This window comes from Poecile atricapillus, chromosome 2, assembly GCF_030490865.1.
Source record: "Poecile atricapillus isolate bPoeAtr1 chromosome 2, bPoeAtr1.hap1, whole genome shotgun sequence".
NCBI lineage: Eukaryota > Metazoa > Chordata > Aves > Passeriformes > Paridae > Poecile > Poecile atricapillus.
Window position 1 is genome coordinate 129,665,212 of NC_081250.1, and position 24,791 is coordinate 129,690,002.

At 37.9% G+C, this 24,791-nt stretch overlaps 1 protein-coding gene across 2 annotated transcripts in view; it reads right to left on the bottom strand.

The window, feature by feature from the left end:
* The window catches only part of TRIQK (triple QxxK/R motif containing), a 58,838-nt gene that overhangs the window by 17,735 nt on the left and 16,312 nt on the right, over positions 1–24,791 (bottom strand). Inside the window, exons 2-3 of one of the 2 annotated variants that reach the window (XM_058832026.1) lie at positions 23,444–23,540; positions 22,866–22,946 (exon numbers count right to left, since the gene is read on the bottom strand). In XM_058832026.1, the coding sequence (XP_058688009.1) occupies positions 22,866–22,926 (61 nt within the window). In that variant the 5' untranslated portion in view covers positions 22,927–22,946; positions 23,444–23,540. The remainder of the gene's footprint in view (positions 1–22,865; positions 22,947–23,443; positions 23,541–24,791) is intronic. The other variant, XM_058832025.1, reaches the window with a different exon arrangement.

Below are 24,791 nucleotides of genomic sequence, written 5' to 3' on the forward strand. Positions count from 1 at the left end.
CTTTCAATGAAAATACAGCTGGTTCTGCTTCAAAGGCACTTCTTTTCACCTGCAAATGGACTTGCTTCTACACTTATTCCTCAATTCATTGTCTTTTATTTGTGTCTGCAAATCTTTAATTGCCTTTAATTAGAAAGAAGTAAATTCAGTGCTTTAATCTTGCAAATACATTCAATCATAATTCTGTCTGGGATGAATACCAAGTTCTATTCACTGACTGATCTTTATAACAAAGGTATATAAATTTATTGTCCGTTTATATAGACCACACCAATTAAGCCACAATGGAAAACCAAATAGATAAGAGTCAAAATATTTGAAATGAGAAATGTGCAATCTAAATTTAATTACTCAGACAAATAATTTGAAGATGAGTTATTTACAGCATGCCAAAAAAACCTGAAAGATAGTTAAATTTTTTAATCAACGCTAGAGATTTAAAATTCCTTTCAACATTTTCACTATAATTCCTAACAACCAACAAACTGCTGTCCTGAATCTTTCTGTGCTGGTATTATAGTTATACTCAAAACATTAGTAAGACATTTTCCATACATTAGAAATCCATTTCATATGTTAAAGTACTGCTTAAGAATCAATAAAACTACAACTAGAGGGTAAATTTTAATTACCAGTAGTAGTTTAAGTAAAGTACCTTACTGTAACTGATACTGAAAACCATATAAAATATATACATATCTAATTAGAAACTAGAGACAGATTGTGGCAAGTTTTACTGACAAACTGCAAGTGTGAAATCGCACATCTAGTTAAGCTGAAATCGATCGGTTTATTATGATTATTGATATGAATTAGTGAAGGTTCCAGTAATCCTCCACAAAACAAATAGAACAAGAAAACAGACTTCTGGTCTTTTCAGGGTTTCCACAGTCTGCCTTCAAGCATCCTGTCCTTTTCCCTGCAGTAACAGGGGTAAGGGAGAATTAGATCTCATTAGCATGGATAAAGCCCCAGGATGGAGGAAGGTTCAGTCATGCCATCTTCCACAACTTCCTTACATGCAAGACACAGAAGCTCACGCCCATTACACCTGATTTCAGTTTTAGGTGATTGCTAGTTTAGGTCTCTCTTTACTTCCCATAGAAAGACTTCTCCAAAGAGTGACAGCAGCCTAGCACAGCCTAAAAAGCTCCCAGGTGCTGCCTGTTTTATTGTCAAGAACAACTAGAGATGTTCAGAACCCAAGTCAGGTGGGTCGGCTTCCACTCTAAGGTTAAACAGAATAAATATGAACCAAGGAAATAGTTCTAAGGGACAAATGAAGAAGAAGAAACAGTTCCTACATGACTTTATCTTGATTCAAGACATTTACAGACATGGCCAAATTACCTTTAAGGTAATTATCTTGGGTATTACTAGTACTATAGGGAGAATATCACAGAGCCAAAAAGAGACTGCAAATTGCATTGAAAACCACAGCCTGAATTCCATTCCTGCTCAGCTATGACATGGTGGCTCCCAAGCCAGTTAGCTATGCCTGTGCTACAGAGCTACTCGCTCTGTACCATAATTAACACACTACTTCAAAACTGCTCCCATGTACCAGCTATGGTCCTGCTTTAAGCTACAGCCTCAGGGGAATAGGTTAGGTTAGAAGACATTCCTGGGGATCATATTACCCATCCATCTGCTCAGAATAGAGACAATTTTTAAACTGTATTCAACTTGAAAGTCAGATCCAGTGACTCTGGGAGCAAGTCTAACTGAGCTTATCCAGTTGAGTTGTTACTATTTCCAAATGTAGATTCCACAACCTCCCTAAGAAACTCCTCCCAACATCTGGCTATCCCTCTAATAAAAATATTTTTTACCTACCTACCTACCAGGAGTTTTCATGTTATAACTTGCCTTTTCCTATCATTGTGCACCTTTGAGAAAAGTTAGGCTCCACCCTACCTGTAGCCTTCTATTAAGTATTTGTAGACAGCAGTAACATCTCAGCTGAGCTTTCTCTTCTTAAAGCTGAAGACAGCTCTCTCAGCCTCTTCTTGTACATCCTGTCCTCCAGATGGACATCCTGACCCTTCACAGGACTCACTCTACTATGTCCATGTCCTTGTTTTCTTGTGCATCTGCATGGCACTTGCCTTTTTCAACTATCAGGGAACCACTTCCGTGGAACCAGCTAAATGGCTGACAGCTGAAAGAGAATTTAGTCATAAAATCACATTGCCTGAAGTATCTTAATGTCATCATTGCAATAGAACTAAAGCGCACCAAAGGAATTCAGTAGGGTCAGTAAACAGCAAGTCATGGACTAAAAGGATCAAATCAGTTTGCACTACTACCAATTCCTTAACTTTAGAGTAGTTTGTCTTTTAGAAGGAGAAAGCATTTGTCTTCTTACATGCCTTGGAACTCCAAAACTGAGCTCTATCATCTTATATATATATATATCATCTTATATATATATATCATCTCATAGTAGTACAATTTTTAAGTGCCTTTCTAAATGCCAACAAATTAGGTGGCTGGCATGGGAAAAGAAGTGTTTTCTAAAGTGCTTTGTAACACCATTGAAAAGCACAGAAGTACCTACACACCTGCCTCCTAAAGTGCACGAACAAGTATATCATTCTATGATCTTTGAGAGATTTTAAACCAGTCATTGTATATTCACTGAGTAACAGAACTTCAACCCAGTGAAACTCTACTCTCACAGAAGACATCTTCAACATGCCTGGTTCATTGTGAAAGTAAGTATTTATTTAGAATGTTGAGGAACCTCATAAAAACAAAATTCTATAGGAATTTCAAGCCCAAGCTCAGTAAAAATCAGTTGGCAAAGCACACAGCAGTAACAGTTTTATAACCTATGTCTGAGAATTGGCAACACAGCCCTAGCTCACATCTATGGAAACAAGATCAAGCTCTCAAGTATTTATTATTGTATTTTGCATTATTAATGTCACACAGATAAATTCAATGATCATTCTTTTCCTAAGAAGCAGAAGTGAGATTTTCTTGTTTTTAACTGATGTGATTCCAAAGGAAGTTTTTGGAGTCTTAGGTTAACAGAAAAATTTTTATATGTCTTATACCTACCCAAGAGTGTGTCTGTACACAGAAAAGGCATGAAAACCCCCCACAGCCTCTCTATTTTATTCAGGTTTAATGGCAGCTCAAATCACTGACCATTTTTCAATCTTGAGAGACGGAACAGCTTGACACTAATAATACATTTGCAAAGGACACATCATCATTTAACACAACATTAAGTGCTCAGGGACAACTTTTTACCGCAGACACAATGTGCTCTGAGCTCAGGGTTGACATTTAATGCTACAAAGATAATCCAACCAGTCACTCATGAGGGGTACATTAATTTTCAAGCAACTATATTTCAGCTTTAAGCCAACAAGAAGGATGCATTAAAATGAATAACTTCATTTTATGCTGTATGCAAGATTTAAAAAACCCAAAATATAATGCATTCTTAAGTACACCAAAATATACCCATTTAATTATTGCTCTCTTTCCCTGATTCCAAGCCAGAAGTCTGGTAATATTTGTCAAATATAATATTCTGACTGGAAGCAGAAAATCCCTCAAATTTTTTGTGAGTTGCCATGAAAAGCAACATTTCATTAAAAAATGGTTTACATTTAACATTTGTATTAGACATACTTTGATTGTAACAAGTAATTAAGAACATATTTAAATTAGCACCTTTTCTGATACTTAAGGAATATTTTAAAAACCGATATAAGCATTTAAGAAAATAAATTCTGGAAACCAATTATCAATAATGTACAGAACAACAAATAAAAACAATACTTTAAATCAGCTAATTATTCCAGTAATTTGTTTTCAATACCTGTAGAATATATTCAATTAACTGCAAGACTATAATGAAAGAGCTGAAGAACATTAAAAATATTGATGCTTACTACTACTATTTTATAGGCAGTCCTTTTTCATGCCTTTCAGTGCTAAACTCTGTTGCAATCCTGTGCTTAAGTCCAACAGGTGCATGGCTACAGCCATTAAAAAGTACTGGCTTCATGTAAAAGGAGATTCCACACACACGATGGCAGCTCTCAATTAACCTTTCCAACAATCTTGATAACATTTCCTACTCAGACAACTATGAAAACATTAAATACCTTTCTTAAAAATAAATTAACACAATTTGAAACAGATCATTGGGTGGGTATTTTGCTTCTTTCTTCTCCATTTATGTAATATATACATACAATACTTTGTATATGTTGTTTTGAGTACATTTGTACTACTTTGCTATGGAACAACTGCTCACAGTTACACTTTCATATAAACAACCATATTTTAGTATAAATTCTGAAAATGAAAAAAGCAAACCGAAACTACTACTGCAGATATTGTTTATAAGAGCATGTAGTAGCAGTTCAAGAGAGAATGGCCTCAAATTGAAAGAAAGTAGGTTTAGATTAGATATTAAAAAAAAAATTCTCTGCTGTGAGTCACTCGAAGAGGTTGCCCAGAGAAGCTGTGGATACCCCATCCCTGGAAGTGTTTAAGGTCAGGTTGGATGGAGCACTGAATAACCTCATCTGAGAGGTGTCTCTGCCCATGGCAGGGGTTGGAAGATGAGGTCCCTTCCAACACAAACCATTCTATGATTCTGTGAACTATTCACTATCAATGCAATTAAAAGCCATATTTTTACCAAACATCTGATGAGATGATTTTTGGGCAACAGAAACTATCATACTATTTCTTTGATTATAAGTGGTGTTAAAAAGGCAGCATAAGGTGTAGTAAGACACACAACACAATGGATCTTTCTGCATCTGATTCAGGCTGCACCCAGCTGCAATTTGGCTTACACTGATTTTATTAATGGTTGGCTGCAAACAGAAGAAATGTTTTATATCTCCCCCAAAAGTGGAAACAGATCTTACTGGTATCTTTTATGTACATACTTTTCTTACACATTCAATCAGTCTGCCTGTGATTCTTGCTGTTACAAACCCTTTCTCTAAGATTACTGCATAAGCATTTTTTGAGCATACTCAGTTTATAGGTTCAATATTTATGCCACAGTTAAGAAACTTACCCTTTTTCTGTTACATTATATTCTGTTTTTCCAAGCCATTTCACCAATTTCTCATATTTAGTTTGAATTTGCCTCTCATACTGGTATAATCTGCAGACTAAATTCATCATCCCATTGCCAATCACAATACTGGGCCCAAGCCACTTTAGGTCCACTAGTAACTACTGAGAACAGCTTTCACATCAGTTTGGTACCCATCTTGCAGTAGCTTCATATTCATATAACTCTAGTTTGTTTACCAGAATACACTGACAAGGTCAAGGTAAATGGCACCTCTTCCTGTTCCCCATCAGGTAAGCTCACTACTCTATCAGAGAAGAAAATTGAACTGATTTGACAAAACACATTGGCTGTAGCTGATCTCCTTGCTGGACTGTCGATCCTTACAAGTCCAAACTGTCTTATCCTGAAGAGCTTACTGTGAAGGATGAGGAAGCTGCATTCAATAATCTATGAATATTATATGTTCCATCTGTTTGCTTGTTACTGTGATGTTGGTTTTATAATTACCAGAGGTTAGCTCCAATAAATGCTGGCCTGTGCTTAGGCAGCAAGGTAGGAAAATACTACTAATCTCTATTGAGAGCACTTAAAGACAACAAAGGAAAATACAGGGACTGATAACCAGGTCATCCTATTCAGTTGCCCACAATCAAGCATATCCATGTAACAGATGTTCCACAAAGTATCTTCTGTGCTCTTCTTGTCACTGCAACTACAGAGCCAGAAATTTCTCCCATTGTCTTATATTAATTAGTGTTTTTTGACCTTGAACAGAACAAGAGCAACTAAAATCACAGAAGAAGTCAGATACCCACTGGTTTATGTTTTTAGAAGAAAATTCAACATACATGCATATAATTCTAGCAGCAGCATCAAAAGGATCCTGGTTAAAAGGATGCCACCTTCCTGCTTTCCCTGCTGAAGAAAATCTGTTCAGCAGCCCTAGACCATCTTAACTATCAAGAAATTCTTCCACACCACATCTCTGGCATTAAGCAGGTCCAAATCAACCAATGCCTAAAAAATGTCGTCAATATCAGTAACTTTAAATTTATTCCTAATTACTCTGGTGTGTATCATACTACTGCCAGACAACACTAATTCCCAAAAGTGGTTGCCTGAAAAAGCACCATATCACCAAGTACTGTAGCAACACTACTAAACCTTCTGGATAAAGAGTCACTGGTGTTTCTTTGCTGTCACTGACATCACACTACCTGAAATGTCCAACCTTATTAGGTGACTGGTGCCAGTCCCCAGGGCATAACACAGTAGGACTGTGTCACCACAGGAATCTGGAGTCATCCCTTCTCCCATGTCTAATGCTCCTCTACAAGTACCTCCAAGGAGCCACAGAGATCCCTTACAATACCTCACCAACCCTTCTGCTGTGAGTGCTTTGCTTAAAGGGGGGAGGATGATGATAACTGGTCTAGGAAGAAAATCACACAATCTGTCACCCACACCTTGGAGGTGGCATGGAAACCCTGAGCAGATAAAGCCATATGAAACATAGTGCAGGGTTTCACCACAAATACCACAATATATCTGTTTCTATCAGCTTCAATTTTCTGTTCTTACACACAATAGGATGGCACAGTACTTGAACAGTATTAAAGCATGTATCTGATTTAATGAAAAACAAACACAGCCTTGCAGTAAACAAAGATCAACAAAGCACACGGTGAACCAGGGACAGAGCACCAAAGACAGTATAGCTCAGGAGAAGCTACTAGGGTCACTTCCCTGTGACACCTGCTTTATTGAGCAAAAACACATTTTAACATTAACCTGAGACTCTGCTGCCGAGTTTACATTAACTCACCACTGGTCACAACTTGCTAAAGAAAAGCTTCCCAGGTCTGAACCAAATAAAGCCTGAACTAGAGCTAGAACTTGTGGTGAACAGACTAAATTTATGGATTTAGAACAAGTATGGGATTCATGTTGTTCACCTAGGAGCAGAAGACCTACAAGAGCTGAGGGGGATATCCTATGAATAATCACAACCATGCTTGAAAAGCAAAAGGAAGAAAACATCTCAGTGAGGAGACCCACAAGAAGTCAGGTACCATAAGAATGGTACAAATGTGATCCTGAACGCCTTAACTTCTGATCTAGTGTCTTATCCAGTGGATGCTTTTCTCAGAATTGAAAATAAATAGAATGGTGTCTGCCAAGATGCAATAATTTCTTACTTGTAAGCCATATCATTCTGGACCAGCTGTATATAACAAGTCCAGACCAAAATAGAAGTTGTAATTTATTAATTCTGCCTAAGTAAAAGGTTTCCAGTAATACTGACAGCACTTGCAGCTCTCACTTCAATGAAGCACATTGCAAAGGATGCTTCGTCAGACCTACATATCACTGTCACTCCAGAAGTCAATGCACTGACAGTCGTAGCAGAGGTGGATGTTACAGGATACTGTGAAAGTGATTATGTAAGATAGAAAAGCAGATTTTTGGAGTCTCACTCCAGCAATGCAGAAATCAGAAGCTTTTAATGGAATTAGCCAAGAAGGGAACATCTCTTGTACACATCACCATTATCCCTTGGGATCCTAAAATTACTTATGAGGAATAATCTCTCCAACTCACTCATAATTTTAGCACGCCTAAGAACCACATATCTTCAGTTCACCCATAATTTAAACTTCTTTCCTTCAACAGAAACACCACCTGACAGGTCTTAACTAAAAGTGAATGACAGCAATAGCAGCTTACTTAAAAGGGTAAAGGAAATGCATATTTATGAGCACCCAGAGTAATGGTTTATGGACCTGAGAACTAAAGGTGTAATAACGTCTTGAAGGCATATTAGGAGACAGAATTTTACATTCAGGAGCCAACCTGGGCTTCTGTCAGTGATGAGATGAGTGTTAAGATAATAGGATAAAGGAGCTTGGCTAACTTTTAATTTTTCAGACCTTCAAGTCCATTCTTTTTCTCTTTCTGAAGGCTTACAGAAAAGGAACTACACAGGTGCGTATAGTAAAATAATGGCATCTTACTCCTAACTTCAGGACCGGACTTACTGTCTGATAAGTGAATGTCTGGAATCCTTCAAAAATACTGCAGTCTAAAATACAGAGTGAAGAATAGCTAAACTTTACTTCAAACCTTCTCTTTAGAAATACAAATTTTTCAGTTAACTTATATGTTGCATTTTTTCCAATAACTGACATCTGAGTGATGGTAATGATTTTATCTGAGACCCTTTGACTTTATTTCAGCATTTGCATCAGGATCACGGCTCTGTTGATATTTTAACGAATAAAATCAGTTGGTTTCAGTAACAGCCTTACTTTGAACATCACTATATTATAAATGATTTAGATAGTGAAAGGCATGTATTAGGGCAAACTATTCAAAGAATCAAGGGTTGCTCCCAGTATCCTTTTTTCCAAGTCTTTATTCCACAGGATGATCTTTTAAGTATGATGTCCCTTGTAAGAAACATACAAAAGATTGAAAGACTATTAAGGAAAAAATTCTACCATCTGGAAAACTATTTGATTAGATCAGATAAAGCATGGAGCTGTCTTCTACTCCTGAATCTTCCATAAAATTACTGTATGACCTTGGGAAACCTCTTTTCCTTGCAAGACTTTGGTACTTATCAAGAACTCTGGAGATCCTAGTCTAATGGTATAATAGAAGTAAAAAAATCCTCATGAATGTTATTTATTAGAGATGATTCTCTGATGGCCTATATTAACTTATTTTTAAAGATTTTAAAACTACATTTACAAATATAATCAGAAATAATTAAACAAGTACCTGAGAAAGTAACTAAATCTGCTACTGACCCTTGAATTCAATTTCTTATTTATTAAAAGTGTGTGTTAAATATTTATAAACCTGTGGACAAAGCAATTCCAGTTTCTGGAATTAAAATTAAATACAAAATTAAACAGAATTACACAGAAAACTGACTTTTAGCTATGCTTTGTTCCTCATAAATGGTACATGGACAGTACACAAAGGTTCTATGTGCCATCCCCTGCCTTCCCTTGATGAAGTCCCTATCTAGAGTAATCTAATGTGGTCTAGCATGTGACACAGGACACAGACCATCAGCCATGCACTACTAGGTGGCCAGTGACTTGGTCTTAGTTCAACTCCATCTCCTCTGAGAGATTCCTGATACAAACCATCAGCACAGAGAATCCCCCATCTCCCAGGTGGGCTCCCATCAGACAGGACAGGCACTGATCTGTGCAAATTTGTTAAACTCTGTGAATGGCCCTCTATTGACATTCCCCAATCTGGCTGATTCTGCTCTTTAAACACACCAGAAAGGACACTTTCATTATACATAACATGCAGAGTGAAAAACAGTCAATACATTTCTTTTTCAAAGTAATTTTTCAGTTCCTTGCAACCTAGATGTTTGTCTCACATTTGGAATGAAATGGTTTTCTGAATGTCTCATTTTGCAGATAGATAAATAGACAGATATAAGAACACAGAGCAACAAGAAAAAAAGCCACACACTCTCCCTATGGCCCATTTTTCAACAGCTCCATTCCTCAGAAGAAAAGAGACACAATGTCACTTTCATTAGCAACATGGTCCTTGTGACAGACATGCTTTTCCTAGAGCCAAAAAAAAGCCAGCAAATCTAACTATGCCAAATTCTAAGAATTTAGCAAAGGATTTTTGCAAATGCAGAATAGATGTCACTAAATTATTAAAACAGTATTACTACAACATTTGAGTTTAAACTGTTCAAATGGCACAGTGTGCCTAGTCGACACACCAGTGTGGTATGTTAGTGACCAACAGTCCCCAGACATATATGTGCCTTCATCACTTTCTACTCCAGGTGTTTACTCTGCTATAATCCACTCCAGCCAATATATCAACCTATTCCAATTTTTACTGAGAACAGAGCTCTTCCAATGTCCCCCATACTGGTGTACACTTCTAAGATCTGAGCAATTCTATGGGGAAGATTTCAGTAACTGCTGCGCATCTGCATGAATTTCCTTCAAAATGTGATAAACTCAGTTAAAATAATACTTGGAAAATGACTATTTTACATATCCTGTGTAATAAAAAAATAGGTGGAGAAAGAAAACTCCACCTAAAGAAAGCACCTCAGTCAGTGGTGTAAGCAGTGGGGATAGAACATATTACTATGCCCTTATGCTACCACCTTCGGCACCTGCTGTAAACTGTTTGAAAATCTTCCTTTTATGTTACTAAATAAAATATGTTCCCAAGTTCCTTGTCAACCTACAGACACTATATGTTTTTCTTTTCTGTCATTCCCTGGAGATGAGCTAATTGCTAGAAGTATGTGGTACGAGCCCCTTTTAGCTTCCTACTGAGATTTTTTGATGACAAAATGCCTGTGTCACATCCTACCACTGGGACATGCTGTAACAGCTAGGACCAATGGGTAACATAGGAAAGCCCTGTCTAAGATGTACAGCTGGGGACCCTCTGATAAACTGCATGCTATACTTACTACTAGACTGTTAAGTACTGTACTTCTGTAATATAAAGAACAAAAAGTGCAGCAGCACCAAATGTACACTCAACAATTTATTAAAACATCCCCAAAACAAACAGAAAAAAAATGATGCTGTGGAAATATTGTGATAGCTTCACCACACTGTGTTGAGAGCACAGGCACTAAAAAACAAAATTTGCTGTTGTGATCAAAATCTGTCCCTTTTCCCCTATCTCTCTCCTTTCAGCATGAATTTCATGTTCTCTCCAAAAAAAAAAAAAAAGAAAAAAAAAGGAAAAAGCCTGTGAAATTCAAGATTATGTTGTCAGTTCCCCTGAAATCTTGATGTTGGTAAAAATATTCAGTATTAATTTTTCCACAAGTAAAACTTCAGTCAGAAAGTTATGGTAATCCTTCCAAATGCATTCTCTAGCTATAAATACCTCAGAAAGCTGCTCCACTTCACAGTGAAACTTTGTCCATATGGAACATATGACTAGGAAGGACTTGGTGAACTACTGAAATCCAGTGCTTTGCTAGAGAAGGCACACGTATCATTCTGTTTTCTTTAAAACTGATCACAGAAAACGATCAGTTGGAAAACAAGTCAGAGCTTTCAGTTTGGGGTTTTTTTGGTTTTTTTTTTTTTTTTTTGGTTGGTTTGTTTTGTTGCTTTGTCTCAATTTGTGTTCAGCTGTGCTAAACAAGGCTCTTCTTGGTCTTCCCTAGTAGTTCTTTCAGCATTTCTTTCACTTTCAATTCATCTTTCTTAAACACAGATGAGCAAAACAGTACTCAGTACTTAAAACTCACTATCCCCAGTACCCTATTTAATGGCTTTAATTTTTTTTATCATTACTTTAAATACATACGAGGATAAAGTACACTTTTTTCATGACCTTGAGTAATCACTAGGAACAAGGGAACCTTTCCACTAAGATTTCCAGCTGACGAATTGGTATCACTGGTTGTAAATTAGCTGGTCATCAACATGCACAGTTCTTTGATACTACTTTGGCCATGAACAACAAATGGTGAAGAAACAGAATCAGTTTTTCCAGCACCAAAATGTTATTCATTTTATCTTCACACTTACGGATTGGATTTTGTTCCCAGTTACAAGGATAAGCATCTGAAATAAACGCTAAATTCAGTAGTGTGATACCTGCCCCAAATTTCCATCCCGAGAAAATCCAACCTTCCTACTCATGGTCTCTTGACTGTAGGAAGTGTTTCTCTTCAGACTAAAAATTACCTGAAAGGTAGCTGAATAAAGCAAAAAAATTAACATTAAACTATGCCTTTAATTTCTCTTTTTTCATCTGTGATAGAAATAAGATGAGGAAGACAATCCTCTGTGGGATACATTTTTCTTAGAGTTGCTTTTTTAAGAGCCAAAATGTTTTATTCTCCCTCTCTGAGGAAAACATGAAAGCACTCTCCCTCTGCCCTTTTCATGATGATTACTCATTAGAATTTGGTAATTTTCTCTGTACAAACATGAGTTATATTTCCTTCTTCCATTAAACCATTTTGATAGAAACTCTTTCATGGAGTATATATGCTACAAGGTTTGTGGTTTTCCAAGCTGCCTATCAAGACACACAGAGCCTCCTGTATTACAGACATGAATCTTTCTTGTAACTCTACCAATCTTTTCCATCTGGTATTGTACTTAACAGGTGGATTTTCTGAGGCACTTCACACTATGAAGTATGTTAAGGATTGTACCTTCAGTTCTATTTGATTTGCAATTTATTCAATGTTTCTCTCTGTGCATTCTAGTTTGCAGAGTCCTCTGCTATTCCAGAAAAGACAGAGAGGACTGCAGCCGATCTTTTCTGTGAAAGTATTTCTTCAGAGACAACCCCACTACATTTCACTCCACTTCTTTCCACTGTTCAGTAGGCATAACACCATCGTACTATACCTGAACATTATGGGAAAGGCTCTGCCAAAAACAGGACTGCATTCAGGTTTTGTTATGCCTACCACATGTATGAAAGGCAACATCATTTCTCATTGAAGACAGTGTGAAATACCTCTAAAAATACATGGATTTAAACTATTGTAGTGATTAATCATAAAGTAACAGCCTGCAGGCCTACAGAGGCCACTGGATTGAAATCAAAAGTGATTCTGAGAAGCTGAGGGAAACTTACACAGGACACAGCTCCTTCTTGCGCTTCTTAATCTGTTCAATCTGCGTGTTATATTGAATAAAGACTCCCCCCAAACTCGGCTGATGCATGGCTTGGCTTTGGAAAGCGTTCAACAGCAATACTGGCTTATAGCACTTGCTGGCTTGAGTTTTGCCACACACTTCAGTTCCTGCAGTGTGCTGTCCTGGCTTTGATGTGTATTAGTTTATGCATGCATCCAGACAATAAAGCAGACCAGGGAGTTCACTCAACTCACAAACTGCTCAGCACATATTTTACTTCAAGCTGGATCAAAATGGCATACAAACAGCTCTGCCATCCCAGAGGATGGTATACTATACAGTGTAACATGGTGGCAGGAACAAGGAGAGAGAGGTAGGTATTGTTAAAGGTCACTTTGTAATGTTGAAGCATACTTTCCAAATATCTGGTTGCAGGTGCACCAATATATTAGACAAAGTGAACAGGAACTGGATTAAAGAGTGTGCTCATTCCAACTGTTACAACAGTCCCTGACACATGAACCCACTGTCACCTTCTCCCAAATTCCTACACATGGCTCAGGAAGGAACTGAAAATTGCATGGAGCAATTTTCCATATGCAGTGTGCATGCAGCCACTGTGTTTTAGTGATAAGAGTTTAACAGTACCACCGGTGTTATTTGACCTCTGTGCCAGAAAGCAGTACAATGCTTGCTTAACCTACTAATGCAGACATGAATCATCACCCAAACTCATACTTCACCTGTTAGAACAGAAGCCTGTAGAGATTATTCTTACACATCTCCACTCAGCACGGGCAAAAGGCCCCATTTACATTCTACTTTAACTTAAAACTTCTCCCTGCTCTTCAGTTCACAGTAACCGCAGGTCCCTCAGGCCAGGTCTAAACAGAGCTGCAGACTCATTCTGCCTGTGATGTGAATTGGTAAGGTGCAAGCAGGAGATGCACTGCCACAGTACACAGCACCACGGCTAAGTTAATTAGTGCTGGTAAGAGGTCAATACAAGCACTGTGTTCAAGAGGCCCAAATCTTTAGGTTTGTGCACAATGTGAGCTCAGACTTATTCAACACATCTTCAGTAACTCTGGGCTGCGCTCTTACCAGTATGCTATAACCTTGAGCTGAAGGGACTATGTCTAATGCTGAGACAGTTTCACTCCATATGCTAGTTCATTATCCAGTTCCTCTCTGTTTTGACTGCCAACAAATAATGATGTTTTTCAACACTTCTCCACTAGGAACTGAATGCACAAACATCGCATCATAAATGCCACCCAACATCTGCCAGGCAGTTACCATCTTCCCATGACTATCACCTAGGCTGAACCTAAGCAAGTGATTTACTGACAATCTGTGTCACATCCTCTTACCTACCACATCCTAGATCATCCAAACATCAATGCTTATGAATTGCCCACAGGTATTCGGTTAAAATACCACAGGAAAATTATTTCTACCAAAAAACCCCCCATGCATTCTAAAATTACTGTTACTCAGTTAATAAAAAATCAAATATTGCAACTGAGGATATCAGTTTTGATACAAATCTTATAGCACCAATGCAAATATGCTGATAATGATAAGATATTCACAAAAAATAAATGAACAAAAAAACAGGCTTTTCCACTTTGCCTACCGAACAGGAAGTCAAAATTCTTGAAAATACTACTGTTTACTCTATGAGTTATTCTAGAATAGTATCAGTAGCTTAGCTGAGCAAAATTCCCTCAGTTGGTCCTACAGTGAATAGGGTATCTATGTGACTGAGATAATGACAAGTAAATGACAGATTTCAAGTGAAGTATTTCAAAAATTAAGCAACAGATTAGTGACTTGCCTTATATTATCTATAAATTTATTAACTGTAACCAGCGCGCTCAATCAGGGCATATAATTTGCTTTCCCACATTCCACACATTGTAGAGCTCTTTGTTCACTTCACAGGGCTTTTCTGTACTGATTCAACTACTACACAAATGAAATATCTCAAAATAACTTTGAATGTGTGAATACTTTCAATAGTACTTATTTTAATCAGCCTTTACCATCAAGTAAAAGCAAAAGCTAGTCACATGTTTGAGATTTCTGTAACTGTAATTCAAATCAAGCAAATGCCATTTCTTATTTTCATTCTAGCAGTTTGAGCTTAAGACCATTCCACCCCGTAAGTTCTTTTCTTATCCAACACTTTAAGCCTACAAACAATATGTAGAGCTGAGCAGACAATCCCATAAATAGTTCAAGACCATGAAAAGCACAATATAGCCAGTTCCTAACTTCCAAAATAAGGCATAATACAAACAAAAGCTTCCACTGAAAAGAAAAATATTTTTAACACAATCCAGTTACAGAAATCCATGACAACATGAAATTAATGGACTGCATGATAGCAATCACCAATGTGATTCATTACATTCAATTCATTACAAAAGCCAGATGACTATTCTGTGATCAAACTTTCTCTGAATGTGGACATCTAACTCATTCTTTTCAGGCCACAAATAGGTGCAATACCCGATGAGCTATAATGAACATGGTTACATTCTGAAGCACAAAATACAAAAGTCCCTTGACCTCTCAGCTTGATCCAAGGTGACTCATGTCTTTCTTCTTAGACCACTGTCCCTGCAATGCTTGTCAGACTCCTTGCTGCCTTCACTCCTGCTAGCCCAGACAGGGGAGGAACAGCAGAGGTAACAGACCACCACTTTCCATTGTAGAATAATGGCTAGACAAAACTTAACGGCACCCAAAAAATCCAGAGCAACTTCTCATAGCACTGTAGCTAAAGCAATGCAGTTACAACTATGAATTATGTTCACCTTAAATATCTATCAAGCAGATACTGAGAGATGCATCTGTGCTGAGCATTTCATTCTCATGCCTGCTCCATTGCTTTGTTATGATGAAATGAGAGGAAATCCAATTTGTAGTTCACTTCCCCAACTCTCCTTGCATTTTTATTAATGCAATAATACCTACAAATATAAGCACATGCAGGACACATAGAGAATGTGTATATATGAACACTGTACACACCAAAAAAATTATGTCTGAGATTTTTTACAAATGGGTGTCTAAAATTAGATTTACATATTCACACTGAGATGAGAGTACTTTGAAGTCCAGCTTTCACACATGAGCTAAGATTTTCAAAGCCTGGTGAAAGAATTTCTAAAAATGTTAAACTGTGCTGCCTCTGAATGCAATACAGACATGCTTATATGTGTCTATAGTGAAAATTTTATGTATTTTGTAAAGGATTATAAGGGTTTTTTCTTGGTTGACTTTGACTAGAGAAATGAATTCATTGAAGAATTGAATGAAGCTGAAAGTACAAACACAAATAAGTAACATTGCAACAGCCCTGTAGACACTGGATGCCTTACAGGAATTGCAAGTTCTTGAAATAACACCATGCTGAAAGCCGGTTCAGCAACTGGAAACACGTCAAATTTCACTCTCATTTACACCTACAAGAAATTCGTAGTAAATCCACTGAGTGAAAAAGTGATATTGTTGATGAGATTAAAATAAGAGCAGACTATGAGCCTCCATCTGTATAAGAGTACTAAACAAGTGTAGTATGAACATATAGTAAAAGTAGTGTAAGCAAACAAGCTCAAAGAAACTTTTACTGCGGAGAAAGGATAGGAGCCAAGGGTTCAGATACACAACCTTTCTCCTTAGCTTCTCTTCAAGGTGTATGAACACATTCCCACAGTCCTCTGGATCGGCAGCCACCCCCCTTCCCATTCTTGCTCAAACTGAGTCTATGTCTGCCCAACAAATGAAAACTAAATAATATCCACACAAATCTAAGCACATATCCAGATCTACCATCACCTCTGATGCTCTCAGCCAAGGCAATAAAACACAGCTCTGCTGCTTTGGACTTACAAAATATGTGATCACAAGATGGATGTGCTTAAAATCCATCATCAGTCTTCAGAGATCATATTTAAAAACATCCCAATCATCAAAAATGTGGATTAAATTAGTATAGCCAGACTAGGTTTTACTTCATAGTATTTTCCTCAGCTGCTCCCACTTTAGTTTCCAAAAAGTGATTCCATTGGCAGAAAATTAAAATCAAAACAGCACTAACTGACCAAAGGATGCAGTTTATTTTTTGTGACACCGAAATTCAGTTGTCATAAAACCTCCCAAAAAAAAAAGTAGCTACACATGATATCAGTGGCCTATCACTGTGAAGTATGGAACTCAGATTCCAAAACTTGCCAACAGTCACACATAATAGCAAAAGGAGGGCTTTTTTTTTCTACTTCTCTTTATTACATGTTTAGTAATGGATTTTTTATTAGAAAAATTCAAGAGAGCAAATGTAATGTTCCATATGCAAAAAAAAAAGGGTGCACAACTGCCAATTCTTGGGTTTTTTTCACTGTAAATAAACAGTAGGAGAAGACTTTCTGAGTAGTCAGTATTTGCTCCTCCTTTCCCACAGGAAATAGGTGACTGACATTAAAATAGGGGAAAAAGAAATATGACTAGTTAAAAAAATACACTGGAGAATTTTTAATCCACTGACATCTGTCCTGCTACATTTTTGCTTATGGCAGAGGAGAGCAATCTCAATGATGTAAATGTTGCTTTCTGGTTCTGTGCCCTTTCTTAATAGACAAAACATAGAGGAATTGCTTTTTTGTGACAAATGGGTGAAATTTTGAAATTTTCAGTTCCAAATCAGTCCAAATATTTTTTGCTGCTGCTGTTATTTCCGAAATTACATCTAAAATTTTCATGCTGGTAACAAGCATTTCCTGATCCAAAATAAAACAACCACATTTCACTTCAAAGTATGCAATGTATTTCAAAGAAAAGTATCAAAATGTAACATTTTCCCTCTTTTTAAGCTGAAAAGGAAGGCTGATAGTTGACAGGTTTTTTTGAGTATGCAATAGCACTACTCAGGACAAGAAAAATAGAGGCACACTAACTACATAAAAATACAGAGAAGGTAAACAGTAACAGAAAATATGAGGTGATGGTATAAAGACAACTCTTTTAGTAGTAGGGCAGGTGGAAATGGCAATCTGCTACAAGAAGGGCTTCTGTCTGGAGACAAAAAGGCAACAGGGCCATGCTTCAGCTGGTAGCTGGAGGCAGGAACCCCAGAGATGTTTGTGCTGCCACTAGTCCCCAAGCACTTCTCCATGTCAGGGCTACAGTGACACCACAGCCCTGGCCCTGGGATGAAGCACCTTTCTTCTGGACAAGTCACCAGTCTCCAAACCAAGGAATTTTTAAAAGGCCCAGCTTCACCCACTATCTATTAGTTCAGGTGGGCACTGTTCTCTCCACTTGTGTGCTGCCACAGCAGGACTCAGGACTCTTACCCAGTCCCCTTCCCTGCCCTATTGCTCCACATTTGTGATGTCAACAAGCACCACCTCCACCACCAAGTCACCATGCTCACTCTACCAAAGTGAGTAGCTTTGTGCTTTCCAAAACAAAAAGAAAATGTATTTTCATTCATAACTTTTAGTCCTTCCCAGGGCATACGAGGAATCTTATTTGCTCCAAAGAACCCATGGGCTATGCCTATATAAGTTTCAGCTCCTAAAAGATCAAACTGGCAAGTCAGGAGATACAGAGCAGACAATAGGCAGACCTTCTAGTCTACAAATTGAAGGTTGAATGACTGGCAAACAACCTCTCCTCATGAAAAATTATGCTATAGCAACACAATAGTAAGGGGAGCCAAAAGTATGTCTATTCCTGATTTGCAGACCAGGTTTTAGTTATGCTACAATCCTCTCAGTATGGCTGCTTAGGATCCCACAATCACACAAGTCATGAACACTACCCACAAATCCTGCGGCTTCCATGCCGAGCAAGCGACACACCAGATGAAGAAGGATGGAAAATATACATGTGGAATTGTTCAGGGAACTTAAAGCACACATAACAGTAAACAAAGCAAATATGGTACAAAACCTGTTGCTATTTTCACAGCATTTGTGGAGCAAAGCTGCATAAATGCAGAAGGATGCATACTGCCTCACACCTTTCCTCAGATTCCAGCAAATTAAGCACAGCAGCACAAACAGCAGCAGGGAGAAGGAAATGCTCTGCAGAAGAGCTTCCCTGTTTGCTTCTCCACTACAGGTATATATTTGGGTATGTGAGTGAGAGATGAATAAGAAGTGTTGAAATTACTTTTCCTCATGTCTCTTCCACAGCCTTGGCTGCTCATGGAGATTTGAACAGGGAGAGATCCCTTGGTGCCATTCCACCTCCTCCATGCACAGCTGAAGCCAGTTTGAAAAGACTGCTGTGGTTGTCCCCTGTCCACTTGGGGATAGGCTTCACAAAGCCATTGCCAGCTTGGTCTGATAACTAAAAGACTGCTTCTGCTCCCCACTGAGAAGGCACTGCCACTGTCAGATATTGGAGCACTAGCTTAAGTGGCACTACAGAAAAATTTTGGCAGGTGGCAGGAGAGATGGCTGAGAGCCAGCTGACAGAGAAGAGCAGTATCAATCTCTGTGCTGGGGGAATCCTCTGAAAATGCTACTGAAGCAAACAGCAACCGCTAGCGGCACAGAAGCAAACAAGACATGAGTGATCCTGTTCTCACGGAGAAGAGAAAAAGGCAAACGGCTGAACTGAAGTAATCAACATGAACTTGAACCATGGCACAGGGCAAACATGTGGCACGCCGTATGGAAACTCCGAACAAAACAGAAAGCTTGGAACAAAATGAAATTAAAAATCTGCTTCTATTTCAAATTACTCCACTAAACATCTAACTGAATATTGTGTTGGAAGTTGATATGACTTTGTGACATGTTGTTCCTTGAAGGCTGCCATTTTCCATCAAAAAAAAGGTATGAAAAACGTTTCAATCTGGTTACCTTCTATCCAGCAAGACTAGAAAACATTAAGTTGTAAGCTAAAAAATAACATCACACCATTAGTCAGCAGGAGATAGCTGTTCAGCCAGCATCTATCATAATGTTTTCAACAATCCATAGATACCAAATGCCTGGAAAAGAAGGCCGGCAGTCACTCCAAGCACAGATTTTGAGCTTTAAATGCATTTGATAAATCTATTCTTTTAAAGACAGGCCCTGTGCAGTCTCATTTTGTTTACTGTTTCTGAATATAATCTACCTCAGAAAGGGTAACCAAATTTCCATCTCCAAAACAAATGAACCTGGAGCATTAGGGCATTCTGTGTTCTGAAGGATCATCTGTTCAACAGCTTCACACTAAAACATCCCTGCAAAAGTACCTAAGCTGTCAAATCTAAGTCTTAATGCATAACTGCATTTAAAAAAAATTATTCTGTATAATTTCTAATAAGTACCCAAATGAAATCAGGCCAAGAAGAATCAAGAGGAATGAAAATGAAGAATCTAATTAAATTAAATTAAATAATAATGAAATAATAATAAAATGAAATGAAGAAGCTAGAGCATCTCTCCTATGACGAAAGACAGAGATCAGAGAGTGTTTACCTAGGAGAAAAAGAATAGGCTCAAGAAGGACTTCATCAGCGTATATAAATAATTGAAGGGAGGGTGCAAAGAGGACAGCATCAGGCTCTTTTCAGTGGTGTCCTGTCATAGGACTAGAAGCAATGGGCACACACAAAAACACATACCAACAAAACCTTCTACTTTGAGGACAGTGAAACACAGGAAGGGAGGTTGTGGAGTTCCTATCCTTAGGCATATTTAAAAGCCATCTGAACACTGTTCTGGGCAACCAGCTCTAGGTGGCCCTGTTTGAGTAGGACAGATGGATGATATGATCTCCACCGGTAAATCTTAACTATCCTGTGATAAATGGATGAATTATTACCAGTTATGCAAAACTATGTAAGAAAAAAACCCCACCACTTTTATATTCATTAGGGCAATACTGGATGATATTTGTCAATAATACACCTATTTTCCTATAATACAGCTAAAGGCACAGTAAGACTAGAGTGCTCACTCCACCAAGCTCAGCTACCAGGCCTAAAGATAACCCAAAATGGTTACACACAAAACTCAAACACATCTGCAAAATTTAAGTTTAAAGTCATATGCATAAATTTTAAAAGTCCCCCTCTTACATTCATTAAGTTCAGAGAACTAATTTCCATTGGCAAACTCTATAACAGTATCACTGAATGACCAGGAACTCAACCAACCATCATCAGAGCAAAAGGCAGAGCACAGTCTATTCAAATTCTCTGTCCTCTAAGTAGTATTACAGTCACAGAAACACCTCCTAGGCTATGTAGTTTATTTGCCTGCTAGCATGAGATACATAATCTACATAATAATAAACCCTACAATAATTTTTAACACCTGCCTTCACCTTTCACATCAAAGAAAATTAGCTTATTATGAACCCCTTCCATATTCTCAGTACCCAATGGATGCAGCTGCTGCAGTGTGTAACAGGGAAGGTGCCAAATTGTTCAGAAAATACACCAGGGCAAAACTGCCAAGCCAGTAACATAACAGCACCTCTGAGTGCTGGACTCCAGTACCAATACTCCTAGCACCTTGCTATATAGCACAGTGTCCTCCCCCCTGCTCAAGGCACAGCTCATCCGTCCTAGCATCTCACAGCTTTGAGAAGTCCAGCTGTGGACTGTCCACACAGAAGTCATGTGCAAGAAACAGCACAAGCTGTGAAAGAGTGGGAGGTAATTATTTGAGCCTCCTACTTAAATAAAGCTTTACACCTGCCCTCTCCAGGGACCCTACTGATCACTACACTTTCACCTGCAGAGGAGGATTTCAAAAAACAACTCCAACTATGGTCACCTGAAAGTGCTCACAAAAAAACAAAATAAGCAACCCTAAGGCTGGTGGTTGAAAAACAAGTGACCATGATGAAAAACAAGTGGAGAAAACACCAAAAAGCTAATACAATCATCTTCTATCCAAGCACTCAGTTGCGTAGGATGAGTTGTCCCAAAAACAAGCTGCAGGGTTCATTTCTCACCAAACACATTTGGGTGAAATATGTGTGATGTCATCTTCTACTGGACAAGTTTCCTTGCAAGGTTTTCTATACAAAACCTAAAAAACCCAAAAGCAGAGAACTCATATTTTTAAAAATATTCCGGTTGTATCTATTCCTCATCCAAAAAGACACTCACAAGCTTTCAGCAATGTTTCTCTCAGAATGAGCCTAGAAAATCAGCCACACAAACTGCCCAAGACTAGGAAACATAGACCACTCCATACCTATCTAAAATAAATAAAATACAAAATAATCCCTTACTAACAACTTGATGAGAAGTTGAAAAGACCACTAAAAAAGTTATATTAAAATAATCAGACAGAACTAAAAAAATTAAGACATGATAAAAATTAGACTGCTCACATAACCCTAGGTCTTTCACCTTGAGAATGCACACTGTAAACAACCTTTTTTTCCCCAGACACTTGTTTTCTGCATATTTAAACAGATGTGTGTGCACTTAGCAACTGTAAAACAAAGTCATTTACTTAAATAGCTGAGTACAGATTAAGGTACTTTGTTTTATATATAAACTTTCAAAAGACTGTGACTCTTTCATATTATATAACATACAGAGACAAAATCCTCATATATGCATTTCAAAAATAACTCACCTCTGCATTTAAGCAAAGAAAGAGGGATTTGTGTTTGCTATGTAAGTATTTATGTGAAGGTACACGTGTGCATGTACATACTTCACATATATGTTATCTACATATGTACTAGGTAAGGATAGAAAAAGTCCTAAGAAAAAAATTAGCACGTTTAAAATATCCATTAGTGTGAGAATAAATGCAGTTATACAATGCAAAGGTCTGTAACACTCAGTGTATCAAAAATCATGATGAATGAGGAAAGTACCTTGTCAGATACTTAGAAGAAAAAGAAGAAATTAGAGACAAACAGGAAAATCAGGGAAGTTCCAACAGTTCAGAAACAATGTGAAGCCACTTCACTGCAGTATTTCACTAGTGCTTCTAAACACACAGCCCATACTTTATCTGAAGTCACACAAAATACTTCTCTTCATAAAGTTGAATGAATTACTCAACAGCATATACAAAAGGAAGTTTTTGAAGGGAAATGCTATGTTTTGTTACACTAGCGGGCCTTGCTGAAAAAAAAAAAAAAGTTTTGTTTTTATTTTAAGCACACAGACTTTTCTTTTGAACTCTTACCTATTTGTTTCCTGTACTGGTCAACAGGAGTCCTTGATGTGGAGGCATCTTTTCTACCCATTGTTTTCAATCCAAAAATCACTGTCAGAATCAGAAAAAACAACAAAAAACAAATGAAAACAAAACCCACAATATTATTCCTAAATAAATTACTAACAAAATCAATTGCTTATAAATCAGAAAAAATGGTAACAAGCAACATTTACATGATTATACACAAAGCGATAAGTCTTCCCAGAGTATGAGACACTGGAGTTAATCATCACTATTCTGAAGACTATTAGATACATTCTAAACATACCTTTTTCTCCATTGCATGGGTTATTAACATTACAGAATGCCTGTTAGTTTGAATGAAAATAAAGAAAAAAGAAAGGATTTAAACTGATTGCACTGTAATTCACCATTTGGTACCACTGAATTACATTCCTATATAATTTATTTCTTTAATAAACCAGGGAATCAATGTAGTATTGTGAGCTGCTTCCAGTATTGAAAATACATTTACACCACACACAGGAGCCGGAGGCAGTAGTAGGCTGCGTGCATCCACAGGTGAAACTGCTCAGGAAACCCACCTGCAGACACAGCCGTCCAGCCACCTTGAGAAAAGAGAGGAGCAGATACCACAGCAACCCCACACTCTCCTATCTTCCAGCCATGGGCTCTAGATATCTGTGAATGAAAAGGAAGTAAAGAACAAAAACTAAACCTGTATGCATTTTACACCTCTCAGGCATGGTATTGATAGTTTACATCACCTTCGTTGCTTTAAGTAACAACCATCTTGGCTCTTGAATGGGATTCTCATGTTGCACAGTCATGTCACCTCACAAGGAGGTGACACTAGAATTGCACAATATACTGTATAATCATCCATACAAAGATGTTCTTTCTGGTATATTGGTGGTTCCACACCATTCATGTAACTGAACAAGCATCATCTGAACAGTGCTCTAGCAAATTCCTGATGTATCTTTTAACGAGCAAAACTTTATGCTCTCATATTCATCCCTCACAGGGCTGCCACTCAAGTGGCAGATTCTACAAACACACTCATTTCACCTCTTTTTCCCTGGTTAAGAAATAACTGGCTGTTACAGTCATACTTATTGCTCAAAACACGAGGATTAAACCATTTTGGCTGGGCTGAAGACATTACTCAACATGGTGATGATACACCCCACCATCTGGCTGCCTCTACAACACAAGAGTCCCAACATCAACACCCACACTCATGAGAGGACTGAAGTTTTCAAGAAGTGTCAGATTTACTGCTCAAGCACAGGAGACACACAGCAGCCAACCCCTGCCTTTTCCAAACTGGCCCTGGCAAGCACCATGCCAAGGGCAAACTGGCTGAATTATCCTGGGTAGCCACAAACCACGTACAGATTGTGCACATATGGCTCTGGAGTATCTGCAAGAGTTATACTTTTCTGTAAGGCATAACCAGCTGTGCTACAGCAAGATGAGCGCCCCTGGTCACTGCCAAGGCACGCTTTCTGGGAAGTGCAGCCTTGGAAGGCACTGAGATGCCAAATCACGACCCAAAAAACATGCCATGGCACTGCTGAACACTACTGTGAGCATCCCAAATTTAAAGCATTCACCATTATTTTCTCCATAGCTTCAAACATGATTTAAAATATAGCTGCAGGAATGATGGCCGCTAGTTATTTGTACATTTTAAAACCACAAAGTTTATTATTTTATATTTATCTATTCTATAGGAACTACTGGCATTTAATATCAAGTGACAAATCCAGGCTCCTTAATTTCATTAGTGGGACACATGACATAACTTGGATGTTCCGAAGTCAGCAACCTGTTTTAAAATGTATTCACGAATAATAGCAGGGTAGAGAAGAATGCCACTAATAATCTGAACTGAAAATTCAATTATAGAGTTCTAATTTTTCCATA